This window comes from Anguilla rostrata, chromosome 11 (assembly GCF_018555375.3).
Source record: "Anguilla rostrata isolate EN2019 chromosome 11, ASM1855537v3, whole genome shotgun sequence".
Classification (NCBI taxonomy): Eukaryota; Metazoa; Chordata; class Actinopteri; order Anguilliformes; family Anguillidae; genus Anguilla; species Anguilla rostrata.
The window spans coordinates 29,284,495-29,304,477 of record NC_057943.1 but is presented as its reverse complement, the minus strand read 5'-3'; the positions used below and the strand labels follow the sequence as shown (position 1 = coordinate 29,304,477).

Here is a 19,983-nt window from a genome sequence, read left to right as displayed (position 1 = left end):
GAAATAATAACACAAATTATCACAACTGTATGCATATAGCCCCTGTTAGGATACAGAAAGTTTGTGCTGTAGGAGACAGACAGATTTGTGTATTCCAAAACCTCACGTGCATGTGAGAGTCCGCCATTGTTTTACAAAGACAACCAATAAGACACAGTGGTAGAAATTGCAGCCTATAGGGCAACTCTGTATAACAAACAACCAATCAGAGTTCATGCTGTATTCTGCGCACAAATTTGAATATATGTAAATGTAACTGTATAAACTCCACAAACTCTAACAGTTGAATTGAACATTTTTGTGTGAATCCCTGTTGCTGGCTTTCTGTATAATAAATGCTTCCTGATTTTTAAACACTAACTTCGGATCTGCTTCTACCTGGAACGACGGTCACTATTGTTCTTGGCAACATTTCTGGTTACCAACACCCCCTTATATATGGATATAATACAATGATCTACAAAGAGGTAATATAATAATTTCTACAAAAAAAAAAGGATATTTGCTAAATAAAGGATTTAAAGCATCACTCTCCCCACAATTAAAGAATGTTATTCACATAGTGAAAGTGAAATAACAAGAACACTGAAGTCATTCTTATTTTACAGTATTGTTTACATTATTACAGTAAACAAGTCTACAACCTTTTACAGGCAGCTTTTGGGGCGACATAGCTCAGGAGGTAAGACCGATTGTCTGGCAATCGGAGGGCTGCCAGTTCAAACCCCGCCCTGGGCGTGTCAAAGTGTCCTTGAGCAAGACACCTAACCCCTAACTGCTCTGGCAAATGAGAGGCATCAATTGTAAAGCGCTTTGGATAAAAGCGCTATATAAATGCAGTCCATTTACCATTTAATTAGTTAGAACTGCTTATTACAGAATTAACAGAGGTTGAGACTGTAACCTTATACACTCCCTGGGTTATACCTTCCTACGGCAAAGGTTAACTAATGAGAAGAACCCTCAAAGTTGATATCGAGTGAAGAAGGAAATTTTTGGTATGGTTTGTTTGCGTTATTTCCTACAGCACTGCAATAGCCTGGTTTTCTCCCAGCAGTAAACAGTATGGTGAAATCACTACTGATACTTAATACCTCCTGCTAATATGTAAATGTGAGCCAGTACTCATTGGTCTCATCCAAATTATGTTTGTAAATAGATAGAGTTTTTTAATGTAGATTTTGCCAGAGTTAGCAAGACAAGCTGTCACATACTTGAGCATAATAAAGAGGATGAAGCTTCCCAAGGAACTGCTTTGCTTGGGGTTATGATTTAATAGCTGGTTTACTGCTTGCAGATTCAATTGAGGCATCAGGGATAACTTGTGAAATGTCAAATGAGATTAAAGAGAGCTATAACAAACAAATGTGTGCAGGTATAGCATCTGATTTGTAGCTTGTGGATTAGTTCAAATATTGATTTTCATGTGACCACAAATGTGTGATTAGTGATACACCATGTAGGACACAGCATATTTTCATCTGAACTGAAGCCAGTTTGACAGAAATTCTCACCATTTGAAGGAAGTGTTGCTAATTGCACCACCAGCATGAATAGCTAAGCCAGGAGATTGAAGAGAGCAAAGCTTTCTTTTAATGATTGATTTCTCAAAGAGCAATTATGCAGTATCTGTACCGTGTATGACACGGTTTGTCATGGAGAGATTCAGCAGTAAATGCAGTGACAATGTCACCTTAATTTTTTCTTTGTTTTATCAGTCCTGTGAAGAAAATGTATGTTTTACCAAAAAGGATGTGTGTGTGTGACTGTGTCTGTGTGTTTGCGTCTGTGTGTGTGCATGTCCGTGTGCGTATGCGTGTCTGTATACGCTTTTGCGCATATACATGTGTGTTAACTAATAATACTGATGGGCATTGTCAGTTAAAATTTGAAAATACATTTGCACATAATCCCTGACACAGTAATGCATGCATACACATAATGTACACAAACAGACATATGCATGCACACACACACACACACACACGCGTGCTGTGCAGAGCAGAACCTGAGTATCCCGTGATGTCCATGGCTTTGAGGTTCCTGCACTTGATGACGGTGAGCGTGAGTCTCCCGGCAGTGGGCAGGTAGCAGAGTGAGAACATGATCTCCCCCAGGTCCACACTTTCCTGCCGAACCAAGGACACACAGCCAGCTTGCTAAAGGTAGCATACGGCATGCCTGGCGCAAACACCAAAACACCCAAATATCACACACACAACAGAGCGCGTTTGACAGAAAAGCTGTAAAGTGAGCCCAGATTAATCAGGCATCCTTAAAGACTTAAAGACTGAAAATCCCCTTAACAATACGCCATATGGAAACCACACAGAAATAGTGCCGAAACAGAGGGCGATTATGGATTCAGGTGACTGCTACCATACATCTGAAACTGTGGAAACAGCAGTTCCACAACTGAGCTCGACTCAAGAAAATTCTTCTCGGGGCAACATGACTGAGAACCGCCAACGGAACTCCTCCTCACAGGTAGGAAAGCATGAGAAGAAAGTTATGGGAAGTATAAAAGAGTCAAACCGAGTCTCAGGGGCATTAAATGAATGTAGCCTACTGGAGGACTTCCTTAGGTTTCACTTGACAGATGTGCCTCGATTGTGTTCGAAGTACTGACACTTGGGTCAGACCCTGTTCTGATCAAAACTGAAAGCAGCTGAGATGAGACTGGTGAATTTCAGAAAGAAAATGTCAGAATGCTACTGAGTAAAGAGTGCACAGTCCACATCAAAATGAAAGTGACAAATTACGTGATGTTCCCGTTACAGAAAATTATGAATTGGTCGAGTGGATCCATCTCCTCTTTAAACTCTGGACTCAAGGTTTGACATTGAATCTTGGAGACGACAACTGACAGCAGATTGTCAGTAGTTCAAGCTGAACAAAATTTCTTAAAAAGATTTTCTAAAACCCTCTGCAAAATTCTTTTTTTCTCTGAACAGGCCTGAAAATTAATTGAATTTCAAGACCAAGACAGGTGACAGGTGGCCCCAGTGCTTAATTTGTGCCACAGCAGTTTTGAACTGCCTGCATTCCGTGACTAATTTTTGTGAGTCAGGAGACAGTTCCTCAATTCTTCTAGCTAGGCATTGTAAGTGGGATGGCTAGCAGCAATAGCACCGCTCGTTAACCGGCAAGCAATTAGGTCATTATTTAGAGGTGTTCTTAACTAGCTGACATTAGCTAGTTAGCGTGCTAACGTGGGTTATGTCACAATTGCCAGTTGTATTCAGAAATATGTCATTGTTTTCAATGGTTTTCATTCTATTCCATTGAATGAGTATTGAGTGCCATTTTATCTTGAGTGTATACTCCTGTCTATTGTTTAACCTTTGTAGCTAGACTAACTGACAGACATAGCATATTTGTCATCATGTAGCTTATCTTTGTGCTTCTGCAACTTGCTTTCATCCCACAACATCTGATTTCATTCAATAATTTCTGTGGATGCATTATTTTTTTTGACTATTTATTTTATTTGCCAGGGGACCTCTCATGTCAAAATGAAACTAAATTTGACAGTCTGTGATGAAAAAAACAAAAAATGTTTCCTCATCTGTTTGTCCTTCTCCTGAAATCACTCATTGGCTCACCACTGCAAAAATCCAACCACACCGCACTAGCATGGTTTTAGCAGGCAAGAAGCTATTTGTCAAAGTCAGATAAAATAGGTAAAATGGCACACAAAAATGACAATGGTATTTAAGGGCCTTTTCAAAGCAAAAGGTATGGAGAAGCAAGATGGTGAAGCAGACACTAAACAATATGGCATTAAGAAGACGGAAGTGAGTTGTGGAAATCGCAACGCTAATGCTAGCAGATTGACAGAAGCAGCACCACCGCTATTTGCTAAAGTTATTAGAGGTTAAAGTTATCAGGAAGCCTGAGCAGGAGCTGTCAGATTTGGGGGCAGAGGATGATGGTGTGACTATTTGAAATGTAGCTAGGCTTTTAACTCCCGCAGCTAAGCATGTGCACATCTGTCAGGCCTAATGGTTTAGACAGCACTGTAATGCATGTTGGCACTGTTTTTTTTTTTGTTTTTTTTTGCCATTCCGGGACCTTCGGTCACCTCCCTCGCATGGGCACTATTTTTCGGCATCATCTGATTTACAAATATTATATTATATTATATTATATTATATTATATTATATTATATTATATTATATTATATTATATACTGACTAGGAAATCGTACTGGGCTGTTTCATTTCAATTCAGAATGTAAATCTGCAGTGTGATTTCCAAATACATCTCAGACCAGGAAACATACTCAGGTGAACATTGTCACGGAAGCTGATTAGCTTTTATGAGCGTCGTGGAAATTACCTCAGAATGACCCTCTTTTAATTGAGCGTGAGGTAGCTCAAAAATTTCAAAAGCTGCCCTGCTCTGCACGCCGGGGGAACCGGTGAAGGGTCGACTATCCCTCCTCCTGCTTTTTGGAGCGGAGGGAATTTCTCATCTCGACAGGGCTGTCTGCCGAGTCCGCCTTCACCAGGAATGGGGTAAAGAGGACCGACAGCCGCCCTGAAAGTCTCCCGGATCGCTGAGGCCGATTTTCCCGCTTCATGTCGTGAATAGTTAGAGGAGCACTGAAGCTCATCCTGTAAGCTGAATCACGGCTGATGGTTTCTAGGCTTTCTTTAATCACTTGCAATGAGCCTCGTAAGCCTAAACCCTCTGAAGGACAAATCCCACAGTTCTGTCCCTACAGTGGCTTAATGGTCCCTGCACCTTAAGGCGATTCAGCTCAGAATGTAATTAGCAACTTTCATGATTCCAATTTGAGCAAGAAAAAAGACTGGTTGAATCCTACACTAAACAGTGCGTGTGTACAGCTGGTATAATTCGGGCAGTTATTACCATGAAAATTCATAGAACATGGAGCCCTACAACAGAAGTGGTTGGAAAGGTTTTCTATGTTTTTGGTGTTGTTTTATGATTTCTGTTCAAACTGCAGACAGTTCAAAAAGTTTGCACAGAGTGGAGTCGGAGGAAGACCTTTCATATGTGGCTTTGACATTCAGTCCATCAGATCGATCAACTGATGGGGGTTGATGGAGATTCATGAAACATGAACGTGATTGCGCATCGCTCCATAGAGCTACTGGTTTCATCCAAGACTGTGAGTCTCATGCATGTACCACAGTGTGGTGCTTCAACCAAATGAGTCACCCAGCAGCTTTATCCATAAAATTATTGTGCAAAGCACTTTGCACCATGTAAAAAAAAGCTTTCAACAATAATAATAATTACTATTATAATTATTAGCCTATTAATGATAATTATTTGTATCACGCTTTTTATAGTGCGCAAAGCTCTTTACAGAAAGGTAAACACAGCACAAAGCTGTGACATTCATTCCCCTGGAGCCCATATCCGCCGCCTGGGAGACACGTTCACACTTCGCCTACCGAGTTACTGGGGAGCGAACTGAAACCCCCAGCGGAGCGCGAGGATAACACCCAGTGGCAAAGGTGGTTATTGTCCTCCCGTGTAAACGAAGCGAATGTGATGTAAGTGATGCAAGTCACCCGAAAGAGATGCATCTTTTACATATTATGAAGGCGGCCCACATAGTAACAGGGTTGCGGTTCAACGTTGTGTAAATGTGTAATGGAGCAAATTAGAAAAATGCATAAATATCGTATAGCAGCAGTCTGCACAATAGGCCTACTGTTGTTTGCCCAAGAATGATGCTTAGAGTAATCAACTTTTTAGAATTTTGATATTAAAATTATCTTTTGCCGACTCAACTAATTTGTGCCCAGCATTTTACAACAAAAAGATCATTTCATTCCTTTTCTGGGTATCCAATAACGTTTCCGTTACACTATGCTTTCAGATTTCAGTGTGGAAACCAGCCAAGCCATGCCTGACGGCTGATCACATTTCGAGACGCTTTTTTGGGCATTTGAAGCCCACAAACAAACCATGTAATGTTCGTATCTTACTAAATAAAAGGGAAAAGGTTGCTTTGCCGTGCGTAACCAATCGTTGTACGGCCATGCAACGTATACCTTATCTCATTGACGCAGTACCCGATTGCTTCACAAAGTCCGCCTTTGAAGCCTCTCACCCAAAGACAGCAGGCTCGGACCAAACGCTCTGCCCTTAAACAGCCAATCAGAGTCGGAGTGACAGAGGAGCGGCTTCCTTTCATCCCTCTTTCATCTTACCAGTGTATCAGGTAAGAAAAAAAACAGGTCAATGCAACTGATGGAAGAGACTCGGCAGAACTTCGGAAAATACACATTAAAGTTTTTCTCATTGGAGGACAGTTCTTCCCCTAAAAGTTTGAGTCTGAAATACTTCCCTCTCAAGTTTATGTTGAGAACCCGGCGACTTCGGTTTTTCTGATATGTTTCTCCTCTCTAATCTATCAATTAAATCTTTGTTGAAGGCCAGGTACCACAGGTGGATCTGGGGTTTTGGGTCTATTACTAACCTAGTTTCATAAAATGTGGACAATAATCATGAATAATAACAACTGCTATTTTAGATTATTATTGACCTCCCCCATCTACACAAAGTGCAAAATAATCTTTAATTTAGCCATTTTCTCGAAATGACATATGCTGGACAGTTTATCTCAACTTTAAAAGTAGATATAGTCACAAAATTTCACATTCAACTTCATAAATGAAATAACTGGTAATGTCCAGAAGCTTTGCTGATAGCCTTTTGACATTTTCATTTTCATAAACAAATGAGTTCATTGAATATCAACAATTCAGCTATTTACCACACGGTAAATAAGCAATAAAACAATCACTGACTTCATCCACTGAGTCCAGGAAGTGATCAGCATAATTATCAAATTAGCACATATTTAATGGCATAGTACCTAATTTGCTTACCTTCATAACCCAAAAAAATCAAAAGTTAGAATTAAAAAAAATATTGCATTATATATATATATATAGGCCTTCAACTGGCAAAATGTATTTCTGATAGGAGAAAACGATTTCTTTTTCCAATTCACCAGTGATAACTCCACTTAACTACTCGTGAATACGTCTATTGTTCTGCTCAGTTCATTAAACACCCAACAGCTGTAAAAGTGTTCTTACTCAGCTGGGGCGCCTCTGAATCTAGTGGGTGCTAACAACCGCGGCTCCTTTTCTCATTAAGAAGTGATTCTTCCGCTTTGCCAGGCGTGTCACCGTCAATGGCTACTTTATTACGGCAATTACCGGACGGTCCGCTTTGCGTTGCCGCGGCAAATCACCTCAACTCGATGAAATTACCGCGCCGCGCAAAGACCAAACTGCTTTCTGCCATTTTAGCAATAACTACAGCGTTATTGAACGGTCTCTCCGACTCGCCGTTCTGGCTGATAAGTGGGGCACAGAGGCGTTTGGAGTGCTGCACAGCGATATTCGGCACAGGTGAATACGTTGGTCACAGCTGTTGTAGGGATTTAAGTTCAGATTCTCTCGTTCTCGAGTGGAGTATAATATTGCCTCCACGAATGACCCACGGCCGCTACAAAAAGCCAATGGGTTTTAATTAAGAAAATCCAATTAAAACTCCTCAGCTTGTTTGCTGTTGTAGAGCATTAATGCAAACAAACAAACAGAAAGGATTAATGAACATTTAGTGTTTCATGCTGCAGTCTGAGCATTATCTTTTTAACTAAAATCTTCTTGAAGGAAAATGGAATACTTAGTGTGATCTTTTACAAGGTATATTTCAAACATATGGATAAAGAGTGGTCATTTTATCAATACAAAATAAACAAGAGTATTATTAGTGTGCCCCCTTTGCTTCATACACTGGGGAATATGCTTTCGCATTGGTAGTTGAGGTGCATGCGGATAACTGGTTATAGTTAGGGACACCAGTTTATCAATGGCAGTTTTCTCACTGCAATCCAGTCATCCCACAGCAAGGAGTTGATAAAGCCCCAGTCAATCAGTCAATTATCGCATTGCCCCTCCCCAGTAATCTACATCAATTGACAATACTTAATCACAGACAAAGACAATGTTAGCGATCTTCTAACACTGGTCACAGGCTGCTTTCAGTGCATGGAAATGCAGATGTACAGGTGATATTTTTGAGTTGAGCAGTAACGTTTTTATTCCTCTTTTCTGTGCAGCACAGCAGTATTTGGTGTGAGGTGTTTTTCCAGGTCCGAAAATCTGGACTGGAAATTGAAGTACTGGGATTGATGCAGTAGACCAGAGCACCAGCTGCTCAATATCATTTTGCCATGCCTGAACCTAGCTCTATCACACACATGCATAGTTACACAGCCTTATGCATGGGCAATAAAATGTTGACTACTCCCAAAAAAATTATCAACAACTGGGAAATTGCCAGCCCATTCGCGAGTGCTGCAATGTGATCATTGCAAGTTAAATGAACTTCATTTGGTATCAAGCATTTGAGAGTTTCATTCAACGTGTACCTTACATTATCCGAGACAAATACAGTTACGTTACTGAAATCAACCCCAAAGACAGGCATTTTTTGATGGTATCCACAACTGAGCAGTAATTTACAACATCATGATTTGCAGTGTCAACCTTAAATTGGATGCAAATTTTCCCTGCAAGCAAATGTGAAAAATATACCTCGGCCTTTCTTTGTGTCTGATATTCCATCGATTTCACATTCATTCCTCTATCTGGTGTATTATCTAATCGAATTGCTTTTATGAAAGTCACAATTTGTCACTAATTGTATAATCCAACGCCTACAGTGCCCCATGAGGATTTTGATTGTAATACGAGATAAACTTGTGTCCCTAGTTATAGGCTGTCATAGCAGAGCAGAATATCTGGCGTTTGTGATTTAGAATCATGAAGTATACAGATTAAATCTGATAATTAAGTCTGATAATCTCTGTTATATTGCAAAAATAAAACTTATCAGTATCTACATGTAATTCTTCTTAGTTAATGTTTAATTAACATCCTGCCTTTACATTCACACATTATTTATTGTAAGTTTTTTTTTTAACCAGTGATTGATTAAAATAGATTGTGCTGTTCTCTGGAGGTTCTGGGCAGTACAGCTGTGACTGAAAATAAATGTTTCATGGAGGAAAGGCTTAAGCAGATAACAGCTCAATGTGTGCTGTAGACTGGTGCTCTAAATTGGCTCTTCATAACCTTTCCTGCATTGCAGGGATTGTTTGGAGCAGTACTGGGCTATTGCTAATAAGACAAAGGACACACTGGGCCAAAGCAATTTAACTCTGTATCAGGAGAAACACCTCATCAAAGCAGACTGGACTAATGGAGCAGCCAGGCTTTGGACAGGTAAGGGTACTTACAAAAGAGAATGGCACCTACAGTACCTCTTCAAACATTCAAAACCAACTTTCCAATAATGATCATTCTGGTACAGAACATATTGTACCTATTAAAACTATAATAACTATTTGCATTGATTATAACCATAACAACATTGATATAAGTCAAATCTGTCAGATTCACTGCACAATGTACAAAGTTTGACTGGCCGCTGTGTTACTGGCACTCAGAATGGCAGCGGGAGAAACAGCAGTATACCACGAGTCAGCAAAACTGTGGACTGTAACAACAAAAAGCATTTAAAAACCTAAATCGTATTTGCTAAAGGACTCTAGCTTCAGTAGACATCAAACCAGTTAGTTGTTTGTGGAATCACTAGGAGGCCGCATGAAACAACAGCTATAGCTTTGAAGTCCTTACTAATGAAAGACAATACGTAAATAGTTTCTCATGCAATTTAAAAAAAGTCTTTTAATATTCAAATGTGTCTGGTTTGTCTGAATGCTAAAACAATTTCCGTCCTCATAATATGCATTTTCCGTACATGCTCTTTGTACTTCCTATGCATGTGATCTGATTTGGGAAAAAGGAAAACAAATACTTGTTTGCACTTATTGTAGAAAACATTTTCCTATGTAAACTCAGACTGCATTCAGAACAGTACATTGTACTGTTCTCTGTAACAATTTCTCTATTCTAAATACACCTACATACGGTTTATGTTTACGTCAAACATACTATTAAATGCTGTTGTTTTGTTGTTCCACAAAGACACAACATATAGGTAAGCATCCTTCTAATTGAAATTGTTGCAAATAAATGAAATCCAGCTGCCACACCAGGCTTGTGTCTCGCTAGCTCCCGCACCCCCTCCTCGATGCGAGAGTTTCCCTGATTGATAGCCGGGAATGGTCAGCACTCAGCCCGCTGCCTGCTGTGCGCTGACTCGGTGGGGGCGACTACAGAATATAGCGATCACTTTTCAATAATGTATAGTATATGAAACAACTAGTTAGTGAAATCGAAGTCCCATGTTGCAAACTGAATGGGCATTTTTTTAATCTAGTGGCCATCCACAATGATATGAATCGATTTGAAGAAACATAATGGCTGACGCATAGAACTTATTTATTAAACGTTTTGCAGTGCAGTGGCTCAGTGGCAAGTTTGTTGGTGTGTGTAACTGGTATGCTCTCTCTCTCTCTCTCTCTCTCTCTCTCTCTCTCTCTCTCTCTCTCTGCCCGTGTAACGTTAGATAGAGGCTATGAGAATTTTTTTTTCTTTCCGAATCCGAATAATAACAAGCAACTTCGGGTAGAAGAAATATCTGTTTCCATTGCATTATTCGTGCTTTCCCGAATACAGTATTCGGATTCGGATACATCCCTAGAAAGCAGCCAGGTGGAGCTCGCGGTGTCAAGGAAAGGAACAGTAAAGAAGCCTCTTACGGTGGTCGCGTACTGAATGTCCTTCCAGATGGACGTCTCCCTGGACAGGTCCGACACCTCGAAGAGGTTGTCCAGGATCACCTCGCCGATCATGTCGTGCCTGGAGAAGCGGTCAAAGTCGAAGACGCTGAGGTGGAGCTTGCTGACGGCCAGCTCGTCGTAGGAGGCGGGGAACTGGAAGGACTCGTTGAAGGTGGGGTTGAGGGTCTTGCGGTGCACGCGCGTCTGGAACTTGCGCTTGCGGTCGGGGAGCAGGTAGATTTTGACGTAGGGGTCGGAGCTGCCGCAAAAGTCCTTGGCGGGCAGGTCGAAGGCCTTGAGGATGTTGACGATGAGGGCCTCGTTCTCGTAGTCGTACTTGAGGGAGAAGTTGATCTTGCCGCACGTCTTGCCGCCGTTCTCGGGCGCCTCCTCCGTTTCCAGCGTCTTCTGCTTGTAGAGGTCGGGCTTGATGCGGCCGATGCTGGTCGGCTGCTCGTCCAGGTCCACGTCCACGTAGTCGTTCCCCAGGTCCAGGCTGGACACCTGCATCTGCCTGGGCAGGTGCCTCTTAAAAGAGCTGTGCCTGAAGGGGAGAGAATGGTTTACACAGAGGGCGTTGGGGGGCAGAGGGAAAGGAAGAGAGGGTCAGAGAGAAAAAGAGAAAGAGTGGGAGAAAAAGGAAGAGAGTAAACAAAACAAAACAAATAAAAGCGAGAGAGGAGGGAATGCAGGGAAGAGAAAGAGGGGGAGAGAACGAAGGGAAACAGAGAGGAAAGTGGTTCATGTGAATCATGATTTTGTGTGCTGGACACGTGCCCAAAGCATCATGGGTCAGAGTCCTGGGTGCTACTCAGCTGTTGCAGCTTCAAGCTGATTCCCCCCCCCCCCCCCTCCAATTTCTCCCTCCACAGCGACAGGTATTCTCTCTCAGGCAAACAACACAACACTAAAAATCCAGCAAATAATGGCCTTTTAAAAAAGTATCATTAAAGACATTCTGTACCCATATCATCGCATAAACTGGTAATAAGGGAATAAAAATGCTTGACAAATAAGAAATAAGAACAATTATTTTAGTGCTTTGCTAGATTTGCTGCTCTCCAGAGAGGCCTTAGGAACATCAGAGTGATTTGTTCCCAGAATGCCTTGTTCCCAGTGGTCTTTATTACCTTCCATACAAAGAGGGCACTCGGGCTCACGGCCCAATATTGTTATTCTTAATACGAAGCGTTATATAATACCAAAATTATACACAATTACAGATTGAATCCACGGATATTCACTCATTTTGCAGGTATGGCGAAACGTTACGTTCATCTGAGATGAAATTCTGCCTGCGGAGATCGATTTGCCTCGCCCGCTACTTTAATTTTCTCCTCTTACAAAGAGGTTTCTTTCCCACTGTTTAGGACCTGTGCGTGACCATAACGGCCACTAAACAGCGAAGCAATCCTTGGCAACGGCAAAAATTTGTTACTTTTCTGTAATTGGTATCAAGCACCAACAAAACAGCTTAGGGGGAAATAACACTAAAGCTCCTGAACTGGTAGGAGGAAGACCCGACTCATTTCCTCCCAAAAACGAGATGCTGCTGGCCACGTTGTGCACGATGAGATTTACCTGGAAAGATTTTAAACGTGCATTTAAATTATGCTTGTTTTTTTTTTGTTTTGTTTTTTTTGTTAGTTTTCTTTTGTTTTTTGTATTTGAAAGCGCAAATTTGCTGGACAGAATCAGAAACACAAACGATTAAACTCCAACAGTTTAAAATAAAATTTCAAATACATGATTTCAGCTGGATGGTAGCCTGCTACCCTGTGTTAGTCTCTGCATGATGCACTTGACGCAGTGCTGGATACTCACTAGACTGTATGTGAATGACAAGCTTAAAAGTGCTGACCAGCCTGCTCTTGTCATTATGAATTCTTATACATACTGCTAGTCCTTTTTGTGATGTATTTTCTATTATAGAATGCATTTTAGTGCATTTTTGCCTGATATTTATCCCTGATTGCAGTGTTAGAGATGATGAAATGGAGTGCTTCACTTTAAACCCCACCCCCTTCTCTAGCGCGCGGGATTGGCTGACCTGGTGGAGGAGGCCGGCTCGGTGGTCTGGCGCTGCATTCGCTGGGTGCGGCGCAGGAAGTGGTCGCGCATGGAGAGCTGCACCTCGGCGGGGATGTCGGGCGACGTGTGGCTGATCTTCACCGCCGCCTCCAGGAAGCTGACGGAGGCCAGGGGGTCCTTGGCCTTCTCGGTCGCCATGGCGTCCGAGCAGCGGGCGGTCAGCGGGGGCGAGCGGTCGTCTCCGCCCCCTGCGGGGGACGCGGCGGGGGCGAGGGGGGCGGAGCTAGAGGACAGGGCCTTGCTGCGCCAGGGCACCCAGCACAATTTCCAGGAGGCGAAGGCGCAGAACCCCAGCAAGCCCAGGCCGCACAGCGCTAGCACAGCGAGGAGGAAGCTGAAAGAGAGGTCTGACAGGGCGCCACACCACGGGAGGGAGCACAATATGGACAGACAGATGGCCATAGCAGCGAGGGGGAAAGACAAACATAACCAACCCGTTAATACCGAGCAAAACAAGGGCATTCTATTTGTGAATGCAGTATATTTACATATTTACATTATATATAAACACACAGTTTTATGATATTTTGGGCACCCCCAAATGGCCTGTTTTGTTGAATCTCTTAACCTCAGCAGGGTAGAAACTTAAACATGACATATTTCTACAAATGTTAAGGCATAATTACTATTCATTTGCTGAAATTAACAGTTTGAAAAAATTAACCTGTAAATTTGGCTTGTGAAAAAGCCAGAGTATGGGCCAGGAGGTCTGTAGACAGTCACCAGGGCAACAGGCTGAGAAAAAAGGCAGTTCCTAACATCATCAAGCTGAGAAAAGTTCATGACTAGCACTTGAAAAAAATCCCATTTTTAATCATATTTTGGAATTGCCTGAATAAGGTAATTGTAAGTAGCAGCTTATCCCACTATATATGAAACCAACTAGAGAGAATTAGTTAAAAAAAATAGTTCACATCCACTTTTAGCCATCTTTTAGTGAGACATAATACATCAAGACAGTACACAAAGATGTGTTTGTTCACAGGAGCTGCCTTGGAGTTAAGGGATCTAATGTTTAGCAGTCCCAATATTATGGAATAAATAAATGGAATAAACAGCAGTATGCTTTGTCTGATATGGATGTTTTTTGTGGTAAACTTTATGAATTTTAGAATTATAATTATTTGGAATACGGGAGACGGATGCAGTCTCAATAAGGCACAATCTAGTTTGCAGTTTTGGGAAGGCCAGGTCTCAGAACAGTCAATCTTGAGAATTCAGACTAGAGGCTATGTTTCTAGAGAGAAGAGCATTGGCTGGAACAGGATGGGTGAACACCATCTCAAGACCAGGCTTGCCCCAAAAACTTTGCCAATTATTTATACAACCCACATCGTTTGAGGCACGGCTCTCAGCTAACCAGTGATTTAATGACAATAATCTGCTGTAGATTTCATCGCTGCACCGAATATGGTTGAGACCAGAACACACTACTGACCAAGACATCATGTTTTCCATCAAGCACACAGACTCAAAATGACTTTTCGTGACCTCTGATCGTCTCATACATACGTCATTAGTGCCGACATGAATAACAATTTGGGAAAGCAGATTTGTGAATCCATTCTACAGATTTTTGAACGCATTTAAAGGTTTGTGCATCCATTCTACAGATTTGTGAAACCATTGATAGGTTTGTGAATCCATGCTACAGATTTGCAACATTTGCTACAAATATACCTCCATACTAGGACTGTGAGAGGAAAGACTCAAAATAAACATTTTTAAAAAGTTACATCACTGAATGCCTGCGTGACACTTCACAAGATAATTTTTTTTGAGAATTGAGATGAAAAATGTGGAAATTGGCAATGTATTTTTGGTTTTCATATATAAAGCATGAGGTACTGTTGGTTTTGGTTAGCCTGAGGTTTGGTCTATGTCTCTGACCATTTTTTTATTCCTTATATTTCTCAGCCTCATAATGTCTTCCTAGACTTTCATTGGCACAACTGTCATCCTCAGGCTCCAATGACAGACTCCAAAGGCAATCAGAAGACGAGAATCAAGACTAGATACTGAAAACTCTCTTGCACTTAGGAAGTAATTGAACACATCTGACAAAACAAAAAACACATGTGAAGCCAAATGTCCCAAACATTATGGTATCCTGAAATGGGGGGACTATGCATAAAATGTCCTGTAATTTGTACAAACTGTATGGGTGGCTAGAATCCATTTTAATAGTCATTTTAATAACATACAGTGTTATATTGAAGTTGTTTATGAATTTATGTGCAGCAGGTAACCAAAATCTAATGGTGAAAGAAATGCTTTGTTAAAATTTGTAACAATATTGGCATTGCTGTTGCTCTAACTTGAATGTAGATCAACATTGAGCATTGAGAGTACTGTGTGCCTGCACTTCAGCACTCCTGTAAAGCATTAATTCTCAGCAGAGACACAATGAAGCAGAGGGGAGAACTGATTAAACATTGTAAAATTATGTCAAGATTCCCGGGACGTGTTATTCATGCATAATTCATGCATAGCTAATATCGTGAACTAAGAGTCATTTTGTGAAATTTGTGCCCCAGTCATACTCCCATTGGCGTCTTCAGATGCTATAAAAACTAATTTAGTCTCCAAACCTGATAAGTACTGACCTTAGATCAGAACTAGAACGAGCTAGCAGCCGCATTAAATCAATGCAGAAGTTATTTAATGAAGAGGATTCATGGGTAATTAAGTCGACTCTGCGCTTATCAGCTATTAGCACTATTTTTACTCATTCCATTAAGATAGATCACCTTTCTGTAAGCCCTGTATTTTGTATTATAAATTATGAAGAAAGCTTGTCTACCCAAAGCTTCCATTTGAGAGCCAATGGTTTGAGAAGGTATATGTACAATAACTTCAGATTAATTATTTTTTATGATTTTGACCTTAGAAGCCAGTACAAAAAAAGCTCTTCAATTCGAAGTCCCCTTGGATGTTCTCACCACATGCTCCAAACCTCATTTTCTGCTTGCAGGATTTCTTGTTTTGATAGTGTCCGCACGCACGCATGCACACGCACGCACGCACACACACACACACACAGAAACTTACAGACTTACAGGTTATATTATGGTGGCACTCACTGTATTGGAATATTGTATAAAATGCAATTACAGTTACCTCCGATGAATTTAAAATTGGTGTATAATCTATTTTCAAAAGGATCAAGCCTCTGCAGAAATTCACAGCAACTTCTAGTACAGTCATCAGAGGCAGTTATATCTTTTAACACTAGAGAAACTAAACTGCTGACGGCCTTGTTTTTTATGATTATTATGAATGCATTATCAACCCAAATGAAACCAGTGCCAGGGAGAAAAACCGCAAACACAGACAAGCACGTGTACGTTCATTCGAACTGGAAATGGTGTAGCCGTCCTTGGCTTTGTCCTGCATGGGGAACAATTTCTGCAGATTTATTTTGGTGTTATTGAGCTGTTAATCGTTATCTGACCATAATTAGTCGATGCCATTCCCGTAGCAGACCGGAGCATTGTTTAGGTCGATTTGATTGTAACACATTCTTCTCCACAGTCTCCAGTATCTGTAATAATTTATCTACTCATTTCCTGAGAGGGTTTTTTTTCTGTCCCTACTTCACAATTCAAACCCCATACAGTTCTCTGAAAATATCCACTGCTGTATGGAAGACTTTCATTTGTCTTTCACAATTCAGCTGGTCGGTAACCCCAGCCCCCATATTTTCAATTAAATATATACATAAGAACACTACAAGTTGAAGTGTCCTAGTGAACACTACAGAATACTATGGTGTGCACTGTACCCATCATACTAGGCTGCATTGCAGTTAAAATGGTGCTTTGCCCTCTGACTAATGCCATATGGTGCTGCAACCTGTTTATCTGAAAAGGGAAAGTGATCTTTTTTCCCCCCACAGCATTCACATAAACATGCCTGGTCCTTGTGTGGATAATATTTCAGATGCTCAGCATTTCCTGTGGGCAATGCTTTCTTATTATATGAATATGGTTTGGTCCCTGCGCTGTTTTTTTTTTTTTTAGGTCTGCGGTAGACCTGGAGATGCTCAGCACAAAGCCTGATTGTTTTCAGGGCGGAATGTGAGGTACATCAATATCCCAGCTGGCACGCAACGTTTTTGCAACATTGCAAATAGTGAGTTTGTGTAACGGTGTTGGCTCAAAAACCAGTGAGGCATGGTGCCCACTTTTCACACTTTGAAAACATTTCTGTGGAAAAGGCCTGTCACAGGGGTCCTATGCTCAAGCATGGCCTATGGCAAAACCTCTGTTTGAATATTTGGGGGGGGGGGGGGAGGTTAAATGCATAAACCCTAAGAACTACAACCATCTCTGTGGTTCCGCAGGCATGACTACACAGAAGAAAAATTTTAAAAGAACAGCTGTGAAATGATCAGCTTTGGTGAATTCTAAGAGGAAAATATTTCAGATTACTGATCAATCAATCAGGCTGGGTGTTTGTCACAAAAAATATTGAATGAAGTTGTGGAGCAGTCACAGCTAAGTTGTTGAAAATCATGAAAAACTGGAAAGAAGCTGAAGAAATCATTCATTTCTTACATTAATGAATAGATCTCATGTGCAGCAGTGGGAAATGATTTAAATAACATGCTACTAGCAACAGTAACAAATGCCTGAAGTTTCAAAAAATCAATGGGCACTTGCCGACAATTAGAAACAGCTTACGATTGAAATACATGAATAGGTGGGTGCATTTACTCACTTAATTCAAACCATCACAGAAAGAGAGAGCATGCTGTTTTGCTTTTAACAGAACATTGCTGGAAATAGAGCGTGCTTAAATTGCATCACTAAAATAAAACACGGTTACTGTGTTCGCTTTTATTTCTTAAAAGTTTGTTTTGGTACAGCAAGTCGTACATTGTGAGGTTTGAATCTTTGATGGAGCTTTTGTCCCTGATGTTATCGTAATGGGGAAGGAGCACTGGGCAACACTGCTGAGAGGAGGCATCAAACATCTGACCGCAACAACTGACAAGGACGGGAATCTTGATCGCAGGCTCTGTTATGGTTGACAGCTTATTGTCCAAAATGCTGAAAAAAATCACTGAAATTTGCAACTTTTGTGGCAAACGCTCAGCCTCACTGGTCAGTAGCCTATATCCCAATTGCATCATGAAATCCCCATCGTTATTGTATGAAATTATTTTTCTCATCATAGCACTATATTTATTGGGGGAGTTATTTGGCATGTTTGTACAGAAATACTGGGGGGTTATAACCCCTCCCATTTCCCTCGTAAGTTACACCCTTGCCTATTCTAATGCTTGATCTATTTCGGGCCTTCAAAACTTGCTGTTCAGTCCATATCGGTTCCCTGGGCTTTTGGTTTAGCTGACAAATTGTTTTTTAAAATTTTATTTTTTTTCTCTGCCAGGGATTCTGTGTCCAAAACTTTCAGTTTGGACACTCACCCAAAATCAACTGAGAATGAGGTGTCTGCTGAGTAGGATTATCCCAAAAGGAGATGGGATTTCTGGGCATGGGGATTTGTCTCGCATGGGGTTATTTTGGGTTGTTCACAGCTAAAGCTTCTCCCCATAATACTAATTTACTGACAATGCAAAGCCTCTGATTGGAACTGCTAGAACCAGCTGCCCCAGCTGCTAATTTGAACACTTTGCATGAACCACTCAACCACCAGATTCCCGGATGAATGAGATACTTAAGTTGGAATTTTTTTGTTTGTTTTATCCATGGTAAGACTAATGAGAAATATGCTACCAACACATTCAGCCTCCCCTGAGCACACACACACACACACCGGTTCTATCATGATGACATATGGCATTTTTCTTGAAGATGTGTTAAATTGCAATTAGGAGAAATCCCATTAATTATAGCTTTGATAAAAAAAACTTTATCAGGTCTTTGACAGGGTCCTTTAATAAATATGTCAAAGCGTCTTGAGATAGCACAATCCATTTTGGATGAGAAATACATTTCCAATGAAAAAATCCCTCAGAAAGCTGTCCGTGGAAGTTGAAGTTTCTGAAAGAAAGAGCTGATATAATGTCTTTCATTCATAATGTCGTTCATTTGATAATTAATAACCAAGAATATATATATAATATTCTTAGACAATATATGTGCTATCAGTTCTTGAAAATCACAATACAAAAAGATAACTTCTATAATCATACTTTTTATTTAATTAGCTGCATGCATGACTGCATCGTTAGTAGTAATTACAGTGCATTTTCTATCATGTTGTCACAGTGAAATTCAAAGGGAGGCACTCTCTGGTGCTTGGAGTCTGCCTTGGAATTTCTATTTCCCAGCAGACCCCTAAGATGTAGCTGCAGACACCGATGTAGGGGACCAGCGGAGCTGTGGGGGAGGCGATGTAGGGGACCAGCGGAGCTGTGGGGGAGGCGATGTAGCGGACCAGCGGAGCTGTGGAGGAGGCGTGCTCCCCCAGACAAGCATGCATAATGAGCCGTGACCGCGCGCGGCTGCGTTCCCTCCTGGGGGCTTCTCCGCGCTCACAGCGTGCGAGAGAGTGGGGTCCCGCTCTAGGGTTAGCGCTCAATTAAGGACCGCTCTCCGGAGACGACCCGAGCCAGGGATCAATAGGCGGGAATTCTTATTCACCTTTCTCATGGTGGGAAGCGGCGGAAACAGGGATCGATCCCAGCGATGTAGAGCCCTCGTTCACTGCGTGTGGGAAAAAATCCCATCCCGGTGGAAATAAGGAATGCGCGCCGAAACAGACAGAGGGGGTGAAAGTCTGTTGCTCCCTCATGAACAGTCTCCAACATCCACAACTATAGCAGCCTTTGCATGACCGGCTTGACCTGCATTTGCAATATCTGACACTCAATTTGAATTTACCATATGATGCAGAACCAATAATATTATACAGCATTCCAAACAATTGCGCATAAGCCAGCTCTTGCATGTATTTATATAGTTGTTTTCTGTGTCTTTTATTGTGTACCGTGGTGGTGTACAATAGGCCTATGTGTCAGAATAATCACTTTCTCTCAAGATGTGAATAATCTGCCATTTGCATGATGCCACAGTTTTTAAACATAACATGCATGGAGAAGGTGCATTGCATGCATATTTGGCTGTATTTCATGCATGCAGAGGTGTATTGCATGTCTTAAGTTTCTTGT

General features: G+C 41.3%; 1 protein-coding gene and 1 long non-coding RNA gene across 2 annotated transcripts in view; one reads left to right on the top strand and one right to left on the bottom strand.

Annotated features, from left to right (window-relative positions):
* LOC135234541 (synaptotagmin-6-like) overlaps positions 1-19,983 on the bottom strand; it is a 57,005-nt gene that overhangs the window by 4,587 nt on the left and 32,435 nt on the right. The window contains exons 2-4 of the mRNA XM_064299246.1: positions 12,802-13,189; positions 10,731-11,295; positions 2,009-2,129 (exon numbers count right to left, since the gene is read on the bottom strand). Coding sequence (XP_064155316.1) covers positions 2,009-2,129; positions 10,731-11,295; positions 12,802-13,189 — 1,074 coding nt within the window. The remainder of the gene's footprint in view (positions 1-2,008; positions 2,130-10,730; positions 11,296-12,801; positions 13,190-19,983) is intronic.
* Positions 7,039-8,933, top strand: LOC135234544 (uncharacterized). The gene is made up of 2 exons (XR_010324131.1): positions 7,039-7,407; positions 8,121-8,933. It is a non-coding gene; the product is annotated as an uncharacterized LOC135234544 (long non-coding RNA).